This window comes from Rhinoraja longicauda, chromosome 2, assembly GCF_053455715.1.
Source record: "Rhinoraja longicauda isolate Sanriku21f chromosome 2, sRhiLon1.1, whole genome shotgun sequence".
NCBI classification, from domain to species: domain Eukaryota; kingdom Metazoa; phylum Chordata; class Chondrichthyes; order Rajiformes; family Arhynchobatidae; genus Rhinoraja; species Rhinoraja longicauda.
Window position 1 is genome coordinate 109,388,776 of NC_135954.1, and position 25,886 is coordinate 109,414,661.

At 48.0% G+C, this 25,886-nt stretch overlaps 1 protein-coding gene across 1 annotated transcript in view; it reads right to left on the bottom strand.

The window, feature by feature from the left end:
* Positions 1-2,580, bottom strand: part of jcada (junctional cadherin 5 associated a) — a 40,169-nt gene extending 37,589 nt beyond the window's left edge. The window contains exon 1 of the mRNA XM_078429587.1: positions 2,312-2,580. Within this exon, the coding sequence (XP_078285713.1) occupies positions 2,312-2,559 (248 nt within the window). The 5' untranslated portion in view covers positions 2,560-2,580. The remainder of the gene's footprint in view (positions 1-2,311) is intronic.
* Positions 2,581-25,886: the final 23,306 nt, after the last annotated feature.

Genomic DNA, 25,886 nt, shown 5'->3' on the forward strand with positions numbered 1-25,886 from the left:
TGAGGGGGGTGTCGGAGAGTGAGGGGGGTGTCGGGGAGTGAGGGGGGTGTCGGGGAGTGAGGGGGGTGTCGGAGAGTGAGGGGGATGTCGGAGAGTGAGGGGGGTGTCGGAGAGTGAGGGGGGTGTCGGAGAGTAAGGGGGGTGTCGGAGAGTGAGGAGGAGAGTCGGGGAGCGCTGGGAGAGATCGGAGAGAGAGAAGGGCCGGAGTAGAATGAGGGGGGCGTTGGAGAGCGAGGAGCACCGTCGGAGAGAGAGAAAGGCCGTGAAAGAACGAGGGGGGAGGGGTCGGAGAGCGAGGAGGACTGTCCAGAACGAGGAGGACCATCCAGAACGAGGAGGGCCGTCGAGAGCGAGGGGGCGTCAGAGAGCCGAGGGAGAGCAATTGGAGAGCCAAGGGAGGCCATTGGGGAGAGAGAGGAAGGCCGCTGAGAACGACGGGGTGTCCCGGTGGGGGTGGGGGGGGTTGTTTAGGGCGGGGGGGGGGAGTTTGTGGCCACGTGTGGCGGCAAGCAGTAGACAGGGATGCTCAGTGAACTTTTATAACTTTGTGGACACTTGTGGACCGCCTAGGTGAGGTCTGCTGTATGATTCCACTGAGTTGTTTGCAAAACAAAGTACTTTGCTGCACTGAGATACTTGTAGCGTTGCCAACTGTCCCGTATTAGCCGGGACATCCCATATATTGGGCTAAATTGGTTTGTCCCGTACGGGACCGCCCTTGTCCCGTATTAGGCCCGAGGGCCGCTGTAGGCCCGGACACTGTAGGCCCGGACACTGTAGGCCCGGACACTGTAGGCCCGGACACTGTAGGCCCGAACAATGTAGGCCCAGACGGTGTAGACCCGGAGGCCCGGGAACCGCCTAACGGAGGTTGCCGAGCAACCCGCCTCCCGGCCCACCATTGGTGGAGCGGAAGCACGTGACCGCTGGCTGATGCAGAGCCAGCACCACCATTCATTGTGATCATGGCTGACCATCCACAATCAATAACCCGTGCCTGCCTTCTCCCCATATCCCTTGATTCCACTAGCCCCTAGAGCTCTATCTAACTCTCTTAAATCCAACCGATTTGGCTTCCACTGCCCTCTGTGGCAGAGAATTCCACAAATTCACAACTCTCTGGGTGAAAAAGTTCCTTCTCACCTCAGTTTAAAATTGCCTCCCCTTAATTCTAAGACCGTGGCCCCTGGTTCTGGACTCGCCCAACATTGGGAAAATTTTTCCTGCATCTAGCTTGTCCAGTCCTTTTGTAATTTCATATGTCTATAAGATCCCCTCTCATACTTCTAAACTCCAGTGAATACAAGCCTAGTTTTTTCAATCTTTCCTCATATGACAGTCCCGCCATCCCAGGGAACAATCTCGTGAACCTACGCTGCACTGCCTCAATTACAAGGATGTCCTTCCTCAAATTAGGAGACCAAAACTGTACACAATACTCCAGATGTGGTCTTACCAGGGCCCTATAAAACTGCAGAAGAACCTCTTTACTCCTATACTCAAATCCTCTCGTTATGAAGGCCAACATGCCATTAGCTTTCTTCACTGCCTGCTGTACCTGCACGCCAACTCTGTGACTGGTGTACAAGGACACCCAGGTCTTGCTGCACTTCCCCCTTACCTAACCTGACACCATTGAGATAATAATCTGCCTCCTTGTTTTTGCCGCCAAAGTGGATAACCTCACATTTATTTATATTGTACTGCATCTGCCACGCATCTGCCCACTCACTCAACCTGTCCAGGTCACCCTGCAACCTCCTAACATCCTCTTCGCAGTTTACACTGCCACCCATCTTTGTGTCATCCGCCAACTTTCTAGTGTTACTTCTAATTCCTTCTTCCAAATCATTAATATATATGGTAAACAGTTGCGGCCCCAACACCGAGCCTTGCGGCACTCCACTCGCCACTGCCTGCCATTCTGAAGAGGACCAATACTCTATCCATGTCAACACCCTGTGCTCTAATTTTGCTCACCAATCTCACGTGTGGGACCTTATCAAAGGCTTTCTGAAAGTCTAGATACACTACATCCACTGGTTCCCCTTCATCTATCCCCTTCATCCATCCACTTCCTCTGGTCCCTCTCCAATTCCAGCACATCCTGCAGGTTCTTGATCAGTACGGGTGTCAGGGGTTATGGCGAGAAGGCAGGAGAGTGGGGTCAGGAGGGAGAGATAGATCAGCCAGTCATGATTGAATGGTGGAGTAGACGTGATGGGCCGAATGACCTAACGCTGCTCCCATCAGTTCCGAGCTAGCGGGAGTGCCTGTGTTACACACAGGGTGGGGTGGAAGCTCGACTTACCGGGGCTGCTGGGATGAGAGAGGAGGCAGAGCCGGCTCGGGGGCGCTGTCTTTGTCTCTGTCTCTGTCTCTGTCTCTGTCTCTGTCTCTGTGGCCGACGTCGACTGCGACCCGCCCTGAGCTGGGCCGGCACTCGGCCTCCAGGCGGCGGCCGGAGCAGGAAGAGGAGGCGCACACGGGCTGCCCCGATGGACTTCTCCTCGGCAGCTGGTAGCCATGAGCAAGCAGGAGGTCGTCCACGCTGAACATGTTGCAAAGACGCCTCAGTCACAGCACGGAACTCCGGGCCACAGTCTTGCAGCGGAAGCCATCACTGTGTGTGTGGGGGGGGGGGGGGGGAGGAGAACAGATTGGAACATGTGTAGGAAGCAATTGCACACCCTGCTTTAAACTGCAGATACTGGATTAAACTGCAGATACTGCTTTAAACTGCAGATACTGCTTTAAACTGCAGATACAGGATTAAACTGCAGATACTGGTTTAAACTGCAGATACTGCTTTAAACTGCAGATACTGGATTAAACTGCAGATACTGGTTTAAACTGCAGATACTGCTTTAAACTGCAGATACTGGATTAAACTGCAGATACTGGATTAAACTGCAGATACTGCTTTAAACTGCAGATACTGCTTTAAACTGCAGATACTGCATTAAACGGCAGATACTGCTTTAAACTGCAGATACTGCTTTAAACTGCAGATACTGGATTAAACTGCAGATACTGCTTTAAACTGCAGATACTGGATTTAACAGCAGATACTGCTTGAAACTGCAGATACTGGATTAACCTGCAGATACTGGTTTAAACTGCAGTTGTTGCTTTAAACAGCACGGAACTCCGGGCCACAGTCTTGCAGCGGAAGCCATCACTGTGTGTGGGGGGGGGGGGGGGGAGGAGAACAGAATGGAACATGTGTAGGAAGCAACTGCACACGCTGCTTTAAACTGCAGATACTGGATTAAACAGCAGATACTGCTTTAAACTGCAGATACTGGATTAAACTGAGGATACTGCTTTAAACTACAGATACTTGATTAAACAGCAGTTGTTGCTTTAAACTGCAGATACTGGATTAAACTGAGGATACTGGATTAAACTGCAGATACTGGATTAAACTGCAGATACTGGATTAAACTGCAGATACTGGATTCAACTGCAGATACTGGATTAACCTGCAGATACTGGTTTAAACTGCAGTTGTTGCTTTCAACTGCAGATACTGGATTAAACTGCAGATGCTGGTTTAAACTGCAGATATTGCTTTTAACTGCAGATGCTCCTTTAAACTGCAGATACTGCTTTTAACTGCAGATGCTGGTTTAAACTGCAGATACTGGACTAAACTGCAGATACTGGATTAAACTGCAGATACTGGATTAAACTGCAGATACGGGTTTAAAATGCAGATACTGGATTAAACTGAGGATACTGGATTAAACTGCAGATACTGGATTAAACTGCAGATACTGGATTAAACTGCAGATACTGGATTAAACTGCAGATACTGGATTAAACTGCAGATACTGGATTAAACTGCAGATACTGGATTAAACTGCAGATACGGGTTTAAACTGCAGATGCTGGATTAAACTGTAGATGCTGCTTTAAATTGCAGATATTAGAATAAATTGCAGATACTGGATTAAATTGCAGATGCTGGATTAAACTGCAGATACTGGAATAAATTGCAGATGCTGGTTTAAACTGCAGATACTGGATTAAACTGCAGATACTGCTTTAAATTGCAGATACTGGATTATCTCACTACACCTCCCTCTGGATGAAACAATGACAGAGTTCCTCACCTTTCACCCCACCAGCATCCACCTTCAACACATCACTCTCTGACATTTTCCAGCACTTTCAACGTGAAACATAGACAATAGGTGCAGGAGGAGGCCGTTCGGCCCTTTGAGCCAGCACCGCCATTCATTGTGATTATGGCTGATCATCCACAATCAGTAACCTGTGCCTGCCTTCTCCCCATATCCCTTGATTCCACTAGCCCCTAGAGCTCTATCTAACTCTCTCTTACATACATCCAGTGACTTGGCCTCCACTGCCCTCTGTGGCAGAGAATTCCACAAATTCACAACTCTCTGGGTGAAAAAGTTTCTTCTCACCTCAGTTTTAAATGGCCTCCCCTTTATTCTTAGACTGTGGCCCCTGGTTCTGGACTCCCCCAACACTGGGAACATTGGGACCCCACACCACATCTTCCCATTTTCATATCTTGATGGGCCGAATGGCCTAATTCTGCTCCTATCAGTAATGCCCTCATGAGTATGTAGATCCATGTTATTATTGTTTGATGTTGGACAAAACATCTGACAATGTGGATGAATCATGAGTTTGGGAACAACAATAGAGCTGTAGGGATGTGCGTTGTCGGCAAATATGGGGACGTTGACTCATATAGGCACACTGGACCAATTGGAGACCGCTAGGCCCAAACCTCTCCAGCATTGGTGCAGCACCCTCTCCTCCCCCCTCCCTCCCCCCTCCCTCCCTCCCCTCTCCCCCCCACTCCCCCACTCCCTCTTCCCCCTCCCCCCAGCTCCCTCCCTCCTCTCCCCCTCCCCCTCCCCCTTCCCCCTTCCCCTCGTCCCTCCTCCCTTCTCCCCCCTCCACTCCACCCCTCCCCTCCCCCCTTCTCCCCATCCCTCCCCCCATCCCCCCTTCCTTCCCCCCACCCTCCCCCTCGCCCCCTCTCCCCCCTCCCCTCCCCCCTCCCCTCCCCCTCCCCTCCCCCCCTCCCTCCTCCCCCGTTTCCAACCCCTCCCTCCCTAGGAGATGGATTTAAACTTTAAAATGTGAATAACTTTAAAAATATAACACCGATTTCAATGAAACTTCTTCCATTAGCACCAAAGGGATGACGGTGAGTAAGGTGGGCCTAAAATTGTCGCGCTATCGGGCACCGTTATGGCTGGACTTCAGGAACAAACAAACAAACAAACAAACAAACGAACGAGAGTTTTAGTATATAGATAACAGCCCCAGCATGTTATCGAGGAAAGAATGGGGCTGTGGGTGAAGTTCAGAAGGAATACTGAGGCCACAATGTCTGATGGGAGATGGACACAAAATGCTGGAGTAACTCAACGGGACAGGCAGCATCTCTGGAGAGAAGGAATGGGTGACGTTTCAGGTCGAGACCCTTCTTCAGACTGAGAGTCAGGGGAGAGAGAGTCTAGAGATATGGAGGGGTAAGGTGTAAAGATGATCGTTCAAAGCAGACGATGGTAAAGGAATTGTAGAATGGTTCATTGTTAGCAGTGGGGAAGGTGACAACAAGACATACAATCAGAGATATTGAATCAGGAGGACAGTGAAATGGGTCGGAGAACTAGGGTGGGGGAAGGACAGAGAGAGGGGGAAAGTAAGGGTCACGGAGTTAGAGAAGTCAATGTTCATACCACTGGGGTGTAAGCGGCCCAAGCGAAATATGAGGTGCTGTTCCTCCAATTTGCGCTGGGCCTCACTCTGACAGAAAGGTCAGAGTGGGAATGTGAGTGGGAGTTAAAGTGTTTGGCAACCGTGAGATCAGGTAGGTCCAGGAGTACTGAGCGAAGGTGTGCACCGAAACGATCACCCAGTCTGCGCTTGGTCTCGCCGATGTATAAGAGTCCACACCTTGATTACAGTAGATACGGTAGATGAGGTTGGAGGAGGTGCAGGTGAACCTCTGCCTCACCTGAAAAGACTATCAGGGTCTTTGAATGGAGTCGAGGGGGGAGATAAAGGGACAGGTGTTGCATCTCCTGCGGTTTCAGGGGGAAGTACCTGGGGAGGGGGTGGTTTGGGTGCAAAGGGACGGGTTGACCGGGGAGTTGCGGAGGGAACGGTCTCTGCGGAAAGGGATGGAGATGGGAAGATGTGGCTACTGGTGGGGTCCCGTTGGAGGTGGCGAAAATGCCGGAAGACTATGTGCTGTATGCGACGTCTGATGGGGTGGAAGGTAAGGACTAGGGGGACTCTGTCCCTGTTGCGACTGGGGAAGGGGGGGCGAGGGCGGAGCTGCGGGGTACCGAGGAGACACGTGTGAAGGCCTCGTCTGTGATGGGAGAGAGAATGGAAGGGCAATTCGGATGTCCTGGTTTGAAACACCTCAGCAATTAGGTGGTCTGGATAGCAGGATTATATATGGAATTGCAGATGCAGACGTAAGAGATTATTGACTCAAAGCAAGGGACCTAGGAGCAATACACCTATTTGGACGAGGGGATTGAAGGCTTTGTGGCCAAGATTGCGGATGATACGAAACAAGGTGGAGGGGAAGGTAGTGTAGAGAAAGCAGGGGCTCTACAATAGACAATAGACAATAGACAATAGACAATAGGTGCAGGAGGAGGCCATTCGAGCCTGCACCACCATTCAATGTGATCATGGCTGATCATTCTCAATCAGTACCCCATTCCTGCCTTCTCCCCATACCCCCTGACTCCGCTATCCTTAAGAGCTCTATCTAGCTCTCTCTTGAATGCATTCAGAGAATTGGCCTCCACTGCCTTCAGAGGCAGAGAATTCCACATATTCACAACTCTCTGACTGAAAAAGTTTTTCCTCATCTCCGTTCTAAATGGCCTACCCCTTATTCTTAAATTGTGGCCCCTGGTTCTGGACTCCCCCAACATTGGGAACATGTTTCCTGCCTCTAGCGTGTCCAATCCCTTAATAATATTATATGTTTCGATAAGATCCCCTCTCATCCTTCTAAATTCCAGTGTATACAAGCCTAGTCGCTCCAGTCTTTCAACATACGACAGTCCCGCCATTCCTTGAATTAACCTAATAAACCTACGCTGCACGCCCTCAATAGCAAGAATATCCTTCCTCAAATTTGGAGACCAAAACTGCACACAGTACTCCAGGTGCGGTCTCACTAGGGCCCTGTACAACTGCAGAAGGACCTCTTTGCTCCTTTACTCAACTCCTCTTGTTATGAAGGCCAACATTCCATTGGCTTTCTTCACTGCCTGCTGTACCTGCATGCTTCCTTTCAGTGACTGATGCACCAGGACATCCAGATCTCATTGTACGTCCCCTTTTCATAACTTGACACCATTCAGATAATAATCTGCCTTCCTATTCTTACCACCAAAGTGGATAACCTCACACTTATCCACATTAAACTGCATCTGCCATGCATCCGCTCACTCACACAACCTGTCCAAGTCACCCTGCAACATCATAGCATCTTCCTCACAGTTCACACTGCCACCCAGCTTTGTATCATCTGCAAATTTGCGAATGGTGCTTTTAATCCCTTCATCCAAGTCATTGGAAGAACTTGGACAGGTTGGGAGAGTGGGCAGAGAAGTGGCCGTTGGAATATAGAGTAGCAAAGAGTGGTGGAGTGGAGTGGAGTGTATTTTGCTAGTGGGGATAAAGGCGTAGACTATTTTCCAAATGGGGAGAGAATCCAGAAATCGGAGGTGCAAAGGGACTTGGGACTGCTGGTGCAGGATTCCTAAAAAGCTAATCTGCAAGTTGAATCGAGTAAGGAAAGAAAACGCAATGTTTAGTTTAGTTTAGTTTAGTTTATAGAAACAGCGCAAAAACCGGCCCTTCGGCCCACCGAGTCCGCACCGACCAGCGATCCCCGCACACCAACACTATCCTACACAAACTAGGGACAATTTACAATTATACCAATCCAATTAACCTACAACCTTAACCTACAAACCTGGACGTCTTTGGAGTGTGGGAGGAAACCGAAGATCCCGGAGAAAACCCACGCAGGTCACGGGGAGAACGTACAAACTCCGTACAGATCGAACCTGAGCCTCCGGCGCTGTAAGCGCTGTAAGGCAGCAACTCTACCGCTGCGCCACCGTGCCCCACTTATACCACGAGGGCTATAATAAAAAACGGGGGATGTAAGGCTGAGGCTCTATAAGGTGTTGGTCAGGCCGTTGGAATATTGCGAGCAATTTTGGTCACCATATCTGAGGAAGGACGTGCTGGCTCTGGAGAGGGTCCAGAGGAGGTTTACAAGAATGATCCCAGGAATGAGTAGTTTAACTTATGATGATCGTTTGTCGGCACTGGGCCTGTACTCACTGGAGTTTAGAAGAATGAGGGGGGGGGGGGGGCCTCATCGAAACATACAGAATAGTGAAAGGCCTGGATAGAGTGGATGTGGAGAGGATGTTTCCACTAGTGGGACCAGAGGTCACAGCCTCAAAATTAAAGGACGTTCCTTTAGGGAGAAGATGAGCGGGAATTTCTTTTAGTCAGAGGGTGGTGAATCTGTGGAATTCTTTGCTGCAGAAGGCTGTGGAGGCCAAGTCAGTGGATATTTTTGTGGGAGAGATAGATAGATTCCTGATTAGTACGGGTGTCAGGGGTTATGGGGAGAAGGCAGGAAAGTGGGGTTAGGAGGGAGAGATAGATCAGCCATGATTGAATGGCGGAGTAGACTTGATGGGCCGAATGGCCTAATTCTGCTCCTATCACTTATGACCATCACTTTTGCTGATCGGAGATACCTCCAGCCACCCTGCCTCCACAGAGAGTTGCTGTTTGTACATCTTTTAAACTACTCAACGTTTTAAATCGTTCAGTCATCAGGATTGTAGGATCAGTTTGACAAGATCGGTGCTGTGAAGAACGCTGGAAAATGAAATGAGGTATATTAATTGACCACAAGGAACCCTGCAGCCCCAGTCTGTTAATCCATTAACATGGGTATCTGTGTCGGAAGGAACTGCAGATGCTGGTTTAAACTGAAGGTAGACACGAAATGCCGGAGTAACTCAGCGGGACAGGCAGCATCTCTGGAGAGAAGGAATGGGTGACGTTTCGGGTTGAGGCCCTTCTTCAGACTGCAGAAGGGTCTGGACCCGAAACGTCGCCCATTCTGTCTGTCCAGAGAAGCTGCTTGTCCCGCTGAGTTACTCCAGCATTTTGTGTCTAAAACAGGTATCTGTGCATAATCAGACCACCCTTAATTCTTGGAATATAATCAGCCCTATAATTGAGCAGTAAAAGATTTTATCGGATTGTTTCAACAGAGGTGTCTTTGTGTACTCTGATGCAGGGCATGTAAAAAGTTCAGTCACCTGCATTTTGCCATGAAGAGTTGCTGCTGTTGTGACACGTCCAGGAATGTGCTAATCCCCCCTCCGTGACACACTAGGCCAACCTGAGGAGCACCTTCAGCAACAGGCCGGTTCCACCGAGATGCGGCACAGAACGCCACAGGAGATCCTTCTTCCCTGTGGCTATCAAACTGTACAACTCCTCCCCCTTCTGTCATGGGGTAGACTGACTCCCCCCCCCCCCCCCCCCCCCCACTCCTTTCGACTCGCCACTTTAATTTCGTGGATCATGTGTTTTTATGACTGTTGGCAGGTCAATTTCCCTCCTGGGATAAATACAGTGTTATAGTATCGTATCGAATTGTTGTGCTTGAAAAGCAAACGACACAGATGGTAGAGGTACTGTATGTGGGAAGGAACTGCAGATGCTGGTTTAAACTGAAGATAGACGCAAAATGGCAGAGTATGTCCTCACTCTTTAGGGAACGGGGTTTCCCCTCTTCCATCACAGATGAGGCCCTCACACCTGTCTCCTCGGTACCCCGCAGATCCGCCCTTGCTCCCCCTCCCCGCAACAGAGACAGAGTCCCCCTAGTCTTTGACTTTCACCCCATCGGCCGCCGCTTACAAAAGACAATCCTCCAACTAGTCACATCTTTCCATCTCCACTCCTTTCCGCCTTCCGCAGAGACCGTTCACCCCGCAACTCCCTGGTTAACTCGTCCCTTCCCACCCAAACCACCCCCTCCCCAGGTACCTTCCCCTGCAACCGCAGAAGATGCAACAGGTATCGTTGTACCTCCTCCCTCGACTGTGTCCAGGGACCCCGACAGTCCTTTCAGGGTGAGGCAGAGGTTCACTTGCACCTCCTCCAAACCTCATCTACTGTATCCGTTGTTCAAGGTGTAGACTCTTCTACATCGGTGAGACCAAGCACAGGCTCGGCGATCATTTCGCTGAACACCTTCGCTCAGTCCACCTGGGCCTAGGCGATCTCATGGTTGCTAAACACTTTAACTCCCCCTCCCATTTCCACACGGACCTTCCTGTCCTGGGCCTCCTCCATTGTCAGAGTGAGGCTAAACGCAAATTGGAGGAGCAGCACCTCATATTTCACTTGGGTAGCTTACAACACAGCGGTATGAATATTGATTTCTCCAACTTCAAGTAACCCCGGCATCCCCTCTCTCTCCATCCATCCCCCACCCAAGTCGTACCAGCTTCAAAGTCGTCTTGTTGAGTCTCATTGTCTGTAACTCGTTTTCACCTAGCCCACAGCTGACAGCCTGTTCCCTTTATCATCGTTACTTTTTTGCGTATCTTTCATTCATTTGTTCTATATCTCTCTACATCACCGTCTATATCTCTCGTTTCCCTTTCCCCTGACTCTCAGTCTGAAGAAGGGTCTCGACCCGAAACATCACCTATTCCTTTTCTCCAGAGATGCTGTCTGACCCGTTGGGTTACTCCAGCTTTTTGTATCTATCTTGCATATTAATATTCTTCACATTGATCTCATTATCCTCCATGTCCATCTCCCTGGAGAAAACTGTCCTCATTTAGTACGCATCCACATTCCCAGACTCCAAGCACAGATGCCCTCCTTTATTCTTGAGCAGCTTGTATAAAAAGCTTCATTTTTATGTGGTCTTTGATTTTGTTCATTGTGGTTAAATGCGTCTCTGGGAAACGCAGAAACCCAGAAACATAAAATAGGTGTAGGAGGAGGCCATTTGTAGGTGTAGGAGGAGGCATTCAAGAGAGAGCTAGATAGAGCTCTTAAGGATAGCGGAGTCAGGAGGTATCGGGAGAAGGCAGGAACAGGGTACTGATTGAGAATAATCAGCCATGATCACATTGAATGGCGGTGATGGCTCGAAGGGCCGAATGGCCTACTCCTGCACCTATTGTCTATTGTCTATTGTCTATTTGGCCCTTTGAGCCAGCACCGCCATTCATTGTGATCATGGCTGATCATCCACAATCAGTAACCCGTGCCTGCCTTCTCCCCATATCCCTTGATTCCGCTAGCCACTAGAGCTCTATCTAACTCTCTTTTAAATTTATCCAGTGAATTGGCCTCCACTGCCTTCTGTGGCAGAGAATTCCACAAATTCACAACTCCCTGGGTGAAAAAGTTTTTTCTCATCTCAGTTTTAAATGGCCTCCCCTTTCTTCTTAGACTGTGGCCCCTGGTTCTGGACTCCCCCAACATTGGGAACATTTTTCCTGCATCTAGTTTGTCCAGTCCTTTAATAATTTTATATTGTGCCGTTATTACTTCTTTTATAATTGACTCCAGCATCTTCCCCTCCACTGATGTCAGGCTAACTGGTCTATAATTCCCCGTTTTCTCTCTCCCTCCTTTCTTGAAAAGTGGGATAACATTCAATCTCATCCCTCCAATCCACAGGAACTGATCCTGAATCTATAGAACATTGGAAAATGATCACCAATGGGTCCACGATTTCTAGAGCCACCTCCTTGAGTACCCTGGGAGGCAGACCATCAGGCCCTGGGGATTTATCAGCCTTCAGTCCCATCAGTCTACCCAATAACATTTCTAGCCTAATGCAAATTTCTTTCAGTTCCTCTGTCTCCCTAGATTCTCTAGTACATCTGGGAGATTGTTTGTGTCTTTCTTAGTGAAGACAGAACCAAAGTACCTGTTCAACTCTTCTGCCATTTCCTTGTTCCCATAATAATTTCACCCGTTTCTGCCTTCAAGGGACTTCAAGGCAGTGAAGAAAGCGAATGGTATGTTGGCATTCATAGCAAGAGGATTTGAGTTTAGGAGCAGGGAGGTTCTGCTGCAGTTGTACAGGGCCTTGGTGAGACCGCACCTGGAGTATTGTGTGCAGTTTTGGTCTCCTAACCTGAGGAAAAACGTTCTTGCCTTAGAGGGAGCACAGAGAAGGTTCACCAGATTGATCCCTGGGATGGCGGGACTTTCATATGAGGAAAGACTGGATAGACTGGGCTTGTACTCGCTGGAATTTAGAAGACTGAGGGGGGATCTTATAGAAACATATAAAATTCTTAAGGGGTTGGAGAGGCTAGATGCGGGAAGATTGTTCCCGATGTTGGGGGAGTCCAGAACCAGGGGTCACAGCTTAAGGATAAGGGGGAAGTCTTTTAGGACCGAGATGAGAAAACATTTCTTCACACAGAGAGTGGTGAGTCTGTGGAATTCTCTGCCACAGAAGGTAGTTGAGGCCAGTTCATTGGCTATATTTAAGAGGGAGTTAGATGTGGCCCTTTTTGCTAAAGGGATCAGGGGGTATGGAGAGAAGGCAGGTACAGGATACTGAGCTGGATGATCAGCCATGATCATATTGAATGGCGGTGCGTACAGGCTCGAAGGGCCGAATGGCCTTCTCCTGCACCTATTTTCTATGTTTCTATGTTTCTATGACCCACATTTGTCTTTACTAATCTTTTTCTCTTAACATACCTAAAGAAGCTTTTACTATTCTTCTTTATATTCTCGGCCAGCTTACCCTCGTACTTCATCTTTTCAGCCCATATTGCTCTTTTTGTTACATTCTGTTGTCATTTGAAAGTTGCCCACTCCTCTGGCTTCCCGCTACTCTTTGCTATCTTATACAGCTTTTCTTTTAGTTTTATTCCGTTTCTAACTTCCCTTGTCAGCCACGGTTGCCTCTTGCTCCCCTTAGAATCTTTCTTCCTCTTTGGAATGAAATGATCCTGCGTCTTCTGGATTATGCCCAGAAATTCCTGCCATTGCTGTTTCAACCGTCATTCCTGCCAGGATCCCTTTCTCATGCCTTCATAGTCCCCTTTGTTCAACTGCAACACCGATTTAACCTTCTCCCTCTCAAATTGCAGATTAAAACCAATCATATTATGGTCACTACCTCCAAGCGGTTCCTTTACCTTCAGTTCCCTTATTAAATCTGGTTCATTGGACAACACTAAATCCAGAATTGCCTTCTCTCTGGTAGGCTCCAGTTCAAGCTGCTCTAAGAATCCATCTCGGAGGCACTCTACAAACTCCCTTTCCTGGAGTCCAGAACCAACCTGATTTTCCCAGTCTATCTGCATATTGAAATCTCCCATGACCACAGTGGGATTACCTTTGTTACATGCCAGTTTTAACTCCTGTTGCAACTTGCACCCTATATCCAGGTTACTGTTTGGGGGATTGTAGATAACTCCCATTAGTGTCTTCTTACCTTTACAATTCCTCAATTCCATCCACAGTGACTCTACATCGTCAGTCCCTGTGCCACCCCTCGCAAGGGACTGAATTTCATCCCTCACCAACAGAGCTACCCCACCGCCTCTGCCCACCTGCCTGTCCTTTCCATAGGACAATAGACAATAGACAATAGGTGCAGGAGGAGGCCATTTGGCCCTTCGAGCCAGCACCGCCATTCAATGTGATCATGGCTGATCATTCTCAATCAGTACCCCGTTCCTGCCTTTTCCCCATACCCCCTGACTCCGCTATCCTTAAGAGCTCTATCTAGCTCTCTCTTGAATGCATTCAGAGAATTGGCCTCCACTGCCTTCTGAGGCAGAGAATTCCACAGATTTACAACTCTCTGACTGAAAAAGGTTTTTCATCATCTCCGTTCTAAATGGCCTACCCCTTATTCTTAAACTGTGGCCCCTTGTTCTGGACTCCCCCAATATTGGGAACATGTTTCCTGCCTCTAAAGTGTCCAACCCCTTAATAATCTTATACGCTTCGATAAGATCTCCTCTCATCCTTCTAAATTCCAGTGTATACAAGCCTAGTCGCTCCAGTCTTTCAACATATGATAGTCTCGCCATTCCGGGAATTAACCTACGCTGCACGCCCTCAATAGCAAGAATATCCTTCCTCAAATTTGGAGACCAAAACTGCACACAGTACTCCAGGTGCGGTCTCACTAGGGCCCTGGTACAACTGCAGAAGGACCTCTTTGCTCCTATACTCAACTCCTCTTGTTATGAAGGCCAACATTCCATTGGCTTTCTTCACTGCCTGCTGTACCTGCATGCTTCCTTTCAGTGACTGGTGCACTAGGACACCCAGATCTCGTTGTACGTCCCCTTTTCCTAACTTGACACCATCCAGATAATAATCTGCCTTCCTATTCTTACCACCAAAGTGGTAAGACGTATAACCCTGACTTTTCAGTTCTCAGTGCCGATCCTCCTGCAACCATGTCACTGTAATCCCCATGTTAAAACCATGGGGCACAATGAACAATGTGCTGCCATCTTGGTGATTCCCCAAAGGGACACCAAAGTGCTGGAGTGACTCAGCTGGTCAGCCAGCATCTCTGGAGAACGTGGTTAGGTAACGTTTCGGGTCGAGACCCTTCTTCATATACCCCTCCGGCATTCCTACCATCCATCAGCATTTCCCAGCTCAACTCTATTGGAATATTGGTATCTTTAAGAGAAAGAGCTAAACATTTATTAGCTTGCTGGGTTAGCTGTTAAAAATTAGTTTTTTAAAAAAATCAATGACTTCACATGAGGCAGAGGTTCACTTCCACCTCCTCCAACCTCATCTACTGGATCTTCTATTCCAACTGTGGACTTCTATAGATTGGCGAAACCAAGCGCAGGCTCCGCGATCGTTTCGCTGAACACTTCCCGCTCAGTCCGACTAGGCCTACGCCATCTCCCGGTTGCCAAACACTTTAACTCCCCCCTCCCGTTCCACACTGACCTTTCTGTCATGGGCCTCCTCCATTGTCAGAGTGATGCCACACTTAAAAGTTAGGCAGCATAGAATATTGACTTCTCTAACTTCAAGTAGCCTTTGCTTTCCCTCTTTCTCCATCCCTCCCCATCCTATTCTCCGACCAGTCTGACTGTCCCCCGATCAAATTTTATCTTTGTATGCTTCGTTGTCATATTCCCCTAGCTCACAACGATCTATTCTACATTTCCCTTGAGCTTCGTCCCCTTTGATGTCTTGTTTTCACACCTTAGCCTTCCATATCTCCGTGTCTCCCACTCCCCTAACTCTCGGGCTGAAGAAGGGTCTCGACACGAAAACGTCACCCTTTTCTTCTCTCCAGAGATGCTGCCAGTCCCGCTGAGTTACTCCAGCACTTTGGGTCTGTCTTTGCTGTAAACCAGCACCTGCGGTTCCTTCCTACATGTTCCAATTTGTTCTAACCCTGGTGTGAATATTTGGGACATATCACACGAGCTGTCTGTTTCTGCTAATAATCTAAGAGGCACGTTTTGAAGCTTTGGCCTCGTAGAGAAAAGAATTGCAGCTTTCTGATCCAAAATGGTTTTCAGAGGCTTTTGGTTTGAAACCGTTGTGTGGAAATGCTGGTCTCCATCATTGATCTACATGTCATAAAGGAGACCACAAGAAACTGCAGATGCTGGAATCTTGAGCAAAACACAAAATGCTGGAGTAACTCAGCGGGACAAGCAGCATCTCTGGAGAGAAGGAATGGGTGAGGTTTTGGGTCGAGTCTCTGTCTTCAGTCTGAAGAAGGGTCTCAATAGACAATAGACAATCGACAATAGGTGCAGGAGGAGGCCATTCGCCCTTCGAGCCAGCACCACCATTCAATGTGATCATGGCTGATCATTCTCAATCAGTACCCCGTTCCTGCCTTCTCCTCATACCCCCTGACTCCGCTATCCTTAAGAGCTGTATCTAGCTCTCTCTTGAATGCATTCAGAGAATTGGCCTCCACTGCCTTCTGAGGCAGAGAATTCCACAGATTCACAACTCTCTGACTGAAAAAGTTTTTCCTCATCTCAGTTCTAAATGGCCTACCCCTTATTCTTAAACTGTGGCCCCTTGTTCTGGACTCCCCCAACATTGGGAACATGTTTCCTGCCTCTAACGTGTCCAACCCCTTAATAATCTTGTACGTTTCGATAAGATCTCCTCTCATCCTTCTAAATTCCAGTGTATACAAGCCTAGTCGCTCCAGTCTTTCAACATGTGACACTCCCGCCATTCCGGGAATTAACCTAGTAAACCTACGCTGCACGCCCTCAATAGCAAGAATATCCTTCCCCTTCACGTCACCCGAAACGTCACCCTTTCCTTCTCTCTAGAGGTGCTGCCTGACCCCACTGAGTTACTCCAGCATTTTGTGTCTTTCTTCAATTGAAATTGAGTGGCATCTGCCACTCGTTTCCTACAAATAATGTTTCGGGTTGGGACCCTTGTACAGATTCAGTTTGAAAAAGGTTCCTACACATAATATCCATCCATTCCCCTCCACAATAGCTTCCTGCACCGCCAGTTTTGTCCAGTACCTCAAGCCCGAAAGGGGGGAAGGAAAAATTTATGAGGACGTTGCCAGGACCCAAGGGCCTGAGCGAAAGGAGGGGTTGAGCAAGCTAGGACTCTATTCCTCAGAGCACACGAGGATGAGGGGCGATGTTATGGAGATGTATAAAATCATGAGAGGAATAGATCGGGTAGACCGCACAGAGTCTCTTGCCCAGAGTCGGTGAATCGAGGACCAGAGGACATAGGTTTAAGGAGAAGGGGAAATGATTTAATAGGAATCTGAGGGGTAACCTTTTCACACAAAGGGTGGTGGGTGTATGGAACAAGCTGCCAGAGGAGGTAGTTGAGGCCGGGGACTATCCCAACTTTTAAGAGCAGTTGGACAGGTAAATGGATAGGACAAGTTTTGAGGGATATGGACCATACGCAGGCAGGTGGGACTAGTGTAGCTTGGTACACGGTGGGCCGGTGTGGGCAAGTTGGGCCGAAGGGCCTGTTTCCACACGGTATCACTCTATGACTATGTCTCTATAGGTTTAAAGTGAGGGGGAAAGTTTTTTTTTTCAGTGCAAGGACTGCAAATGAGGTAGATTGGGTAGACAAGGTCCCCAGCACGTGAGATGTTCCTTCTGTTGTACTTTGTGGTCCGGTATCTGTTGTACCTTTGTTATGACTCTGGACAGACCACACGTACACGTGTTTAAAAGGTTAGAAAGCTGGAGCTTTAATCCAGGCTGTTTATTCCACGGCCACCTGGAACCAGAGTGACCACCTAATCACCTCATTCTCTTATATACACGTTACTACGCAGTCAAACAAAGTAGTCCTTGTGATACTACAAAGTAGGCCTTGCAGTATCACAACACCTTCCATAGATGACATAGAAACATAGAAACATAGAAAATAGGTACAGGAGTAGGCCATTCGGCCCGTCGAGCCTGCACCGCCATTCAATATGATCATGGCTGATCATCCAACTCAGTATCCCGTACCTGCCTTCTCTCCATTCCCCCTGATCCCTTTAGCCACAAGGGCCACATCTAACTCCCTCTTAAATATAGCCAATGAAATGGCCTCAACTACCTTCTGTGGCAAAGAATTCCACAGATTCACCACTCTCTGTGTGAAAAAAAACTTTCTCATCTCAGTCCTAAAAGACTTCCCCCTTATCCTTAAACTGTGACCCCTTGTTCTGGACCTTCCCCAACATCGGGAACAATCTTCTTGCATCTAGCCTGTCCAACCCCTTAAGAATTTTGTAAGTTTCTATAAGATCCCCCCTCAGTCTTCTAAATTCCAGCGAGTACAAGCCGAGGGACAGCAGAAGGGAAGGGTCGTTTGTTTTTGTACACATGATTGCAGGATCTGGTGTCTGGAGCAACAAATAATCTGCTGGAGGAAACCAGCAGATTGAACAGCATCTATGCAGGGGAACCGAATTCTCCATGTTCTGGGTCGAAAACCCTGCATCAGGACTGAGAGTGGAAGAGGAAAGATAGCGTGGAATTCTCTGCCACAGAAGGCTGTGGAGGCCAAGTCAGTGGATTTGTTAAGGCAGAGAGAGATAGATTCTTGATCAGTGCGGGTGTCAGAGGTCATGGGGAGAAGGCAGGAGAATGGGGTTGGGAGGGAGAGATAGATCAGCCATGACTGAATGGCAGAGTTGGGCCGAATGGCCTAATTCTGCTCCCGTCACCTATGAGCTCATGAGTATAAAGACGGGGGGCAGGGGTGAAACATGGGGGAGCAGGTGATGAGTGTACTGAGGAGGGGTGAATGACGGAGGGCCAGATACAACCAGGCAATGGAGGGGGACGGGTTGGAGCTGGGAGTTAGAGGCAGGTGGATGATCGGTGGAGACCGGCAATGGAAAGGAAGATGGAGCCATGTTAGGGAGGGGAGGATGAAGGTGGTGACAGCCTGGAGGTAATTAAATAGAAACTGCTGGCATCCGACAAGGAAGTTGATAACAATTAACAAATACCAAGAAAAGGGAACATCTCACCCCAGTATCATTCTCCCTTCATTGGCTCCCTGTGAGATCAAGGATAGACTACAAAGTCCTCCTTCTTGTCTACAAAGCTCTAAATGGCTTAGGGGCAGCTTATCTTACAGTCCCTCCTTCCATATGCCCCTACCCGAGCGCTCAGGTCTGCTGATGCTGGCCCAGTTGGCCACTCAACGCCATAGCAATAAAAACATTGGTAAAGCAGCCTTTTTCAACTAGGCCCCCAAGCTGTGTAATACCCAGACCCAGGGCTATGAAAGACACACACTCAGTTGACATTTTTAAACGGCAGTTAAAACATATCTTTTTAATCAACCTTTTAACTGATTTTACTTCGTTTGTCTTTTTACACTCTCAATTTTACATTTTACATTTTATATTTTTATATAAATTTGTGCTTTGTATGCTATTATCAGCCTATGTCTTTACTGTTTTAAATTGATTTTTTTGTTTAGACATATGTCTGATTTTTGGTGGAAAGCACTTTAGGCTACACTCAATTGCATGAAAAGTGCTATATAAATAATATTATTATTACTATTATTATTATTATTATTTTTTTTATTTTTATTATTATATATATTTTTTTATGTATTATGTATTATTATTATTATTATTATTATTATTATTATTATTATTATTATATATATATATTTTAAATATTATTATTACTATTATTATTATTATTATTATTATTATTATTATTATTATGGGAATCACGAGGGAAATAGTTAGTATGGGTGTCAGAGGTTATGGGGAGAAGGCAGGAGAATGGGGTTAGGAGGGAGAGACAGATCAGCCATGATTGAATGGCAGACCAGACTTGATGGGCCGAATGGCCTAATTCTGCTCCGATCACACGACCTTAAGAGGTGGAGGGCAGATGGAAACAAACTGGTTGGGGAAGTGGAGCAGAGGGATGGAGAGGGCAATACAGATGCTCCTCGATTTACAATGGGGTTAGCTTCCGATAAACCCATCGTAAATCGAAAATATCATAAGTCAAAAATGCAATCAGTAACCCGTGCCTGCCTTCTCCCCATTTCCCTTGATTCCACTAGCCCCTAGAGCTCTATCTAACTCTTTTTTAAATTCACCCAGTGAATTGGCCTCCACTGCCCTCTGTGGCAGAGAATTCCACAAATTCACAACTCTCTGGGTGAAAATGTTTCTTCTCACCTCAGTTTTAAATGGCCTCCCCTTTATTCTTAGACTGTGTGGCCCCTGGTTCTGGACTCCCCCAACATTGGGAACATTTTTCCTGCATCTAGCTTGTCCAGTCCTTTTATGATTTTACACCACCCAGAGAAATCTGATAGCCCAGAGAAAAGGTGCTTTTGTAGCATTTCAATGTTACATCTTTCGTTTGCAGCTGAAGACAACTTTCATGGCACTCATAGTCTGACTGTACTATTGTGCAGGAAGGAACTGCAGATGCTGGTTTAAACCGAAGATAGACACAAAAAACAGGAGTAACTCAGTGGGACAGGCAGCATCCCTGGAGAGAAGGAATGGGTGACGTTTCGGGACAAGATCCTTCTTCAGACTGAAGAGGGTCTCGACCTGAAACGCCTCCCATTCCTTCTCTCCAGAGATGCTGCCTGTCCCATTGAGTTACTCCAGCTTTTTGTGTCTACCTTCTGACTGTACTATTGTTTATGTTAAATGTCTTCGCTGTGGGCCTGCAGTCAGTTATATCTGAATCTGAAGAATAGAACCTTTTTGAAAGCAGATGGAGAAAAAAAATTGGTGCTTTGGTACATTTTGGTACATTTTTCTATTTATAACTTGGTAAGTTATAAAGATTTGTTAAGACGTTAAATGAAGAGTGAGGAAGGATTTAACTTTTGGAGAATGTGTGTTAAAATTATATATATAGTTACTTGGAAAATAATAATGCACAAAGGAAATAATCATGTCAAATAAACATTAGGGTTGCAATCAGCTCAATTCGCTTAGAGTTCACCAGTGGACTGAGTACAATATTGCAAATGTTCTTAAGTGATCACAATCACAATCACAATCACAATCCCAATCCCAATAAAACTTTATTAGCCAAGTATGTTTTGCAACATACGAGGTACTTCATTTGCCGTACAGTCATACCAATAAAGAGCAACAAGACACAAAATAAATTTTAACATGAACATCCATCACAGTGACTGCTCCACATTTCTCACTGTGATAGAAGGTGACAAACAGTTCAATCTCTCCCTTCTTTGTCCTCCAGTGGTCGGGGGCGCTAACCTTCATAACAAGAGGAGTTGAGTATAGGAGCAAAGAGGTCCTTCTGCAGTTGTACAGGGCCCTAGTGAGACCACACCTGGCCCTAGTGAGACCACACCTGGACCACACCTGGAGTCTGAAGAAGGGTCTCGACCCGAAATGTCACCCATTCCTTCTCTCCCGAGATGCTGTCTGACCTGCTGAGTTACTCCAGCATTTTGTGAACACACCTGGAGTACTGTGTGCAGTTTTGGTCTCCAAATTTGAGGATGGATATTCTTGCTATTGAGGGCGTGCAGCATAGGTTCACTAGGTTAATTCCCGGAATGGCGGGACTGTCATATGTTGAAAGACTGGAGCGACTAGGTTTGTATACACTGGAATTTAGAAGGATGAGAGGGGATCTTATCGAAACGTATAAGATTATTAAGGGGTTGGACACGTTAGAGGCAGGAAACATGTTCCCAATGTTGGGGGAGTCCAGAACCAGGGGCCACAGTTTAAGAATAAGGGGTAGGCCATTTAGAACAGAGATGAGGAAAAACTTTTTTAGTCAGAGAGTTGTGAATCTGTGGAATTCTCTGCCTCAGAGGGCAGTGGAGGCCAATTCTCTGAATACATTCAAGAGAGAGCTAGATAGAGCTCTTAAGGATAGCGGAGTCAGGGGGTATGGGGAGAAGGCAGGAACGGGGTACTGAATGAGATTGATCAGCCATGATCACATTGAATGGCGGTGCTGGCTCGAAGGGCCGAATGGCCTCCTCCTGCACCTATTGTCTATTGTCTATTGTCTTCCGTTGACGGGATGATCTTGTAGCCGGCGGCGAGCCTTCCTCGTCGGGGCGATCAAGCTCCTTCATCGGGGGGCGGGGGATCTCAGCTCCCCCGTGCCAGGTGATCTAGCCCGGGTCGGGACCAATGGAACCTCGTGCAGCTTTTGGAGCTCCCGACCGGTCTCAACCCGAGACTGCGAGCTCCTGATGTTGAAGTCCACAGGCTGCATCGGAGCGCCGATCCCAGGCGAGGGATCGCAGGCTCGGATGATAAGTCCACGCCCCCGCGGGGACTCAAGGTCAGTCCCAGGCAAGACCTCCAGCTCCGCGATGTTAGGCCGCAGAGCGACTGGAGATATGATCCGGAAAACAATCGCATCTCCGGCAAGGTAAGAGATTGAGAAAAAGTTTCCCCCGATCACCTCTTCCACCCCCCACGTAAAACAAACCAGAGAACATTTACACAAACTTTTAAAACTTACCAAAAATAACAAAAAGAGTTTGAAAAGGACAGACAGACTGCAGGCGAGGCAGCCATCGTGCGGCGCCCCCTGGTGATAGTAGCAGAATTGGGCCATTTGGCCCATCAAATCTACTCTACCATTCAATCATGGCTGATCTATCTGGCCCTCTCAACCCCATTCTCCTGCCTTCTCTCCCTGACACACATACTAATCAAGACTGAAGAAAGGTCTCGACCCAAAACGTCACCCATTCCTTCTCTCCAGAGATGCTGCCTATCCCGCTGAGTTACTCCAGCATTTTGTGTCTACCTTCAGTTTGAACCAGCATCTGCAGTTCCTTCTGACACAGATACCCATGTTAATGGATTAACAGACTGGGGCTGCAGGATTCCTTGTGGTCAATTAATTTAACCTCATTTTATTTTCCAGCGTTCTTCTCAGCACCGATCTTGTCAAACTCTCCTACGATCCTGATGACTGAACGATTTAAAATGTTGAGTAGTTTAAAAGATGTACAAACAGCAACTCTCTGTGGAGGGAGGGTGGCTGGAGGTATCTCCGATCAGCAAAAGAAACTTGTAGTGCTTAGGAAGGAACTGCAGATGCTCATAAAGGTCATAAACGATAGGAGCAGAATTAGGCCATTCGGCCCATCAAGTCTACCCCGCCACTCAATCTGATCTATCTCTCCCTCCTAACCCCATTCTCCTGCCTTCTCCCCGTAACCCCTGACACCCGTACTAATCAGGAATCTGTCTATCTCTGCCTTAAATAATATCCACTGACGGCCTTCTGTGGCAAAGAATTCCACAGATTCACCACCCTCTGACTAAAGAAATTCCTCCTCATCTCTTTCCTAAGGGAACGTCCTGTTCTGCTATGTATGTTGATAACCTCCCCCCCCAAACACCCCCCCCCCTCCCACGACCCTCCCCCCCCCCCCCCCCCCCCCCACCCCTCTCCGTCGCTCATTTCCCCCCCCGCTGAAATCCAATCGTACAAGGATTGCAGAGTTGTGGTTTACCTGACTGGAAGTCTGGCTGCACGTTGTAATCCATGGAGCACAGTCAGGTAGAATTTCAACGATGTACGACAACCCAATTTTTTTAAAAATAATCTTGAGTTCTTTAATCTTTAACCACATCTGCAAGGCAAAAGAAAAATGCATGTAATTCCAAGATTCAAGATTTCAAAATCAATTTATTGTCACATGTACCAATTAAGGTACAATTAAATTTGAGTTACCACACAGCCACACTAAGTGAAAAGCAACAAGACACACCCACATAAAGTAAAGTTTAACATAAACGTCCACCACAGCCAATTCCACGTTCCTCACTGTGATAGAAGGTAATAAAGTTCAACCGTCTTCCTCTTTGTTCACCCGCGGTCGGGGCTGTTGAACCGTCCGCAGTCACCGCTGCCGACTGTCCGAGGCCCTCACGTCGGGATGATCGAAACTCCCGCGTCGGGACGGTTGAAACTCTCTCCGCGGCTGGAGCTCCCGCGGCGGCCTCTTATAGACAATAGACAATAGACAATAGGTGCAGGTGGAGGCCATTCGTCCCTTGGAGCCAGCACCACCATTCAATGTGATCATGGCTGATCATTCTCAATCAGTACCCCGTTCCTGCCTTCTCCCCATACCCCCTGACTCCGCTATCCTTAAGAGCTCTATCTAGCTCTCTCTTGAATGCATTCAGTGACTTGGCCTCCACTGCCTTCTGAGGCAGAGAATTCCACAGATTCACAACTCTCTGACTGAAAAAGTTTTTCCTCATCTCCGTTCTAAATGGCCTACCCCTTCTTACCAGAGACCGCGGGCTACGCGATGTTAAAGTCCACAGGCCCATCAAGTTGGAGCTCTCTACAGTCGATCCCAGGCAAAGGATCGCAAGCTCCACGATGTTAAACTCCGTGCCGTGCCCGCGGCATGAAGCGCCGGGGAAAACCCATACGGTCACGGGGAGAACATACAAACTGCGTACAGACAGCGTCCGTGGTCGGGATCGAACCCGGGTCTCCGGCGCTGCAAGCGCTGTAACATAGAAACATAGAAAATAGGTGCAGGAGTAGGCCATTCGGCCCTTCGAGCCTGCACCGCCATTCAATATGATCATGGCTGATCATCCAGCTCAGTAGCCTGTACCTGCCTTCTCTCCATACCCCCTGATCCCTTTAGCCACAAGGGCCACATCTAACTCCCTCTTAAATATAGCCAATGAACTTGCCTCAATTACCCTCTGTGGCGGAGAATTCCACAGACTCACCACTCTCTGTGTGAAGAAATGTTTTCTCATCTCGGTCCTAAAAGACTTCCCCCTTATCCTTAAGCTGTGACCCCTGGTTCTGGACTCCCCCAACATCGGGAACAATCTTCCCGCATCTAGCCTCTCCAACCCCTTAAGAATTTTATATGTTTCTATAAGATCCCCCCTCAGTCTTCTAAATTCCAGCGAGTACAAGCCCAGTCTATCCAGTCTTTCCTCATATGCAAGTCCCACCATCCCAGGCATTAATCTGGTGAACCTTCTCTGTACTCCCTCTAAGGCAAGAACGTCTTTCCTCAGGTTAGGAGACCAAAACTGCACACAATACTCCAGTTGCGGTCTCACCAAGGCCCTGTATAACTGCAGCAGAACCTCCCTGCTCCTAAACTCAAATCCTCTTGCTATGAATGCCAACATACCATTCACTTTCTTCACTGCCTGCTGCACCTGCATGCTTGCTTTCAATGACTGGTGCACCATGACACCCAGGTCACGTTGCATCTCCCCTTCTCCCAATCGGTCACCATTCAGGTAATACTCTGCTTTCCTGTTCTTGCCGCCAAAGTGGATAACCTCACATTTATCCACAGCAAATCTACCGCTGCGCCATCGTGCCACTAGAAAATAGGTCTCAAAATGTTCTGCACTCTCTCTCCCATCCTCAGCAATGCTGAGCAGAGGAATTTGCTACTTCTCTCAAGTAATGAAGGCCTTGTCCCATATTAGGCCCAGGGGGCGCTGTAGGCCCGAACGCTGCAGGCCCCGACACTGGAGGCCCCGACACTAAGTCCCAACAGTTTAGGTCCCGACATTTTAGGTTTCCGACGTTTTAGCTCCGGATAGTGTAGGCCCGGAGGCCTGGGCGCCATCTGAAGGAGGTTGCATAGCAACCCGCCTCCCGGCCCGGGCAGCCGCCATTGGTGGAGCGGGAGCACGTGGCCGCTGGCTGGGTGAGGTCACGTGGGGCGCGGGGCGGTGACGTCATCTTGTCCCGTATTTGGGAGAGAGATAGTTGGCAACCCTAGGCCCAACTGGCCCACGCCATCTAAAATGTCCCATTTACACGTATCCCATCTGCTGCATTAGGCCCATATCCCTCTAAATCTTTCCTATCCATGTATCTGTCCAAATGCCCAAATACCTAAGGCCAAGAAAATATCCTTGGCCTTGACTCGGCTTTAAAAGCACATGGTCATGACAAATTAACAGTGTAAAAACCTGCCTGTGCTGTTCAACACAAGTGGACTCTGTGCAGCTTGATGATGCCCCAATATTTTATTGAAGGATCCGTTTTAGGATTAACGACAGCCTTAATATCATAAAAACATTTAGGGAGGCATGGTGGCGCAACGGTAGAGTTGCTGCCTTGCAGCGCCAGACACCCGGGTTCGATCCTGACCACGGGTGCTGTCTGTACAGAGTTTGTACTTTCTCCCCGTGACCTGCGTGGGTTTTCTCGGGGTTTTCTGTACATTTAACTCTAAAGACATCCAGGTTTTCTAGGTTAACTGGCTTGGTAAAATTGTAAATTGTCCCTAGTGTGTGTCGGACT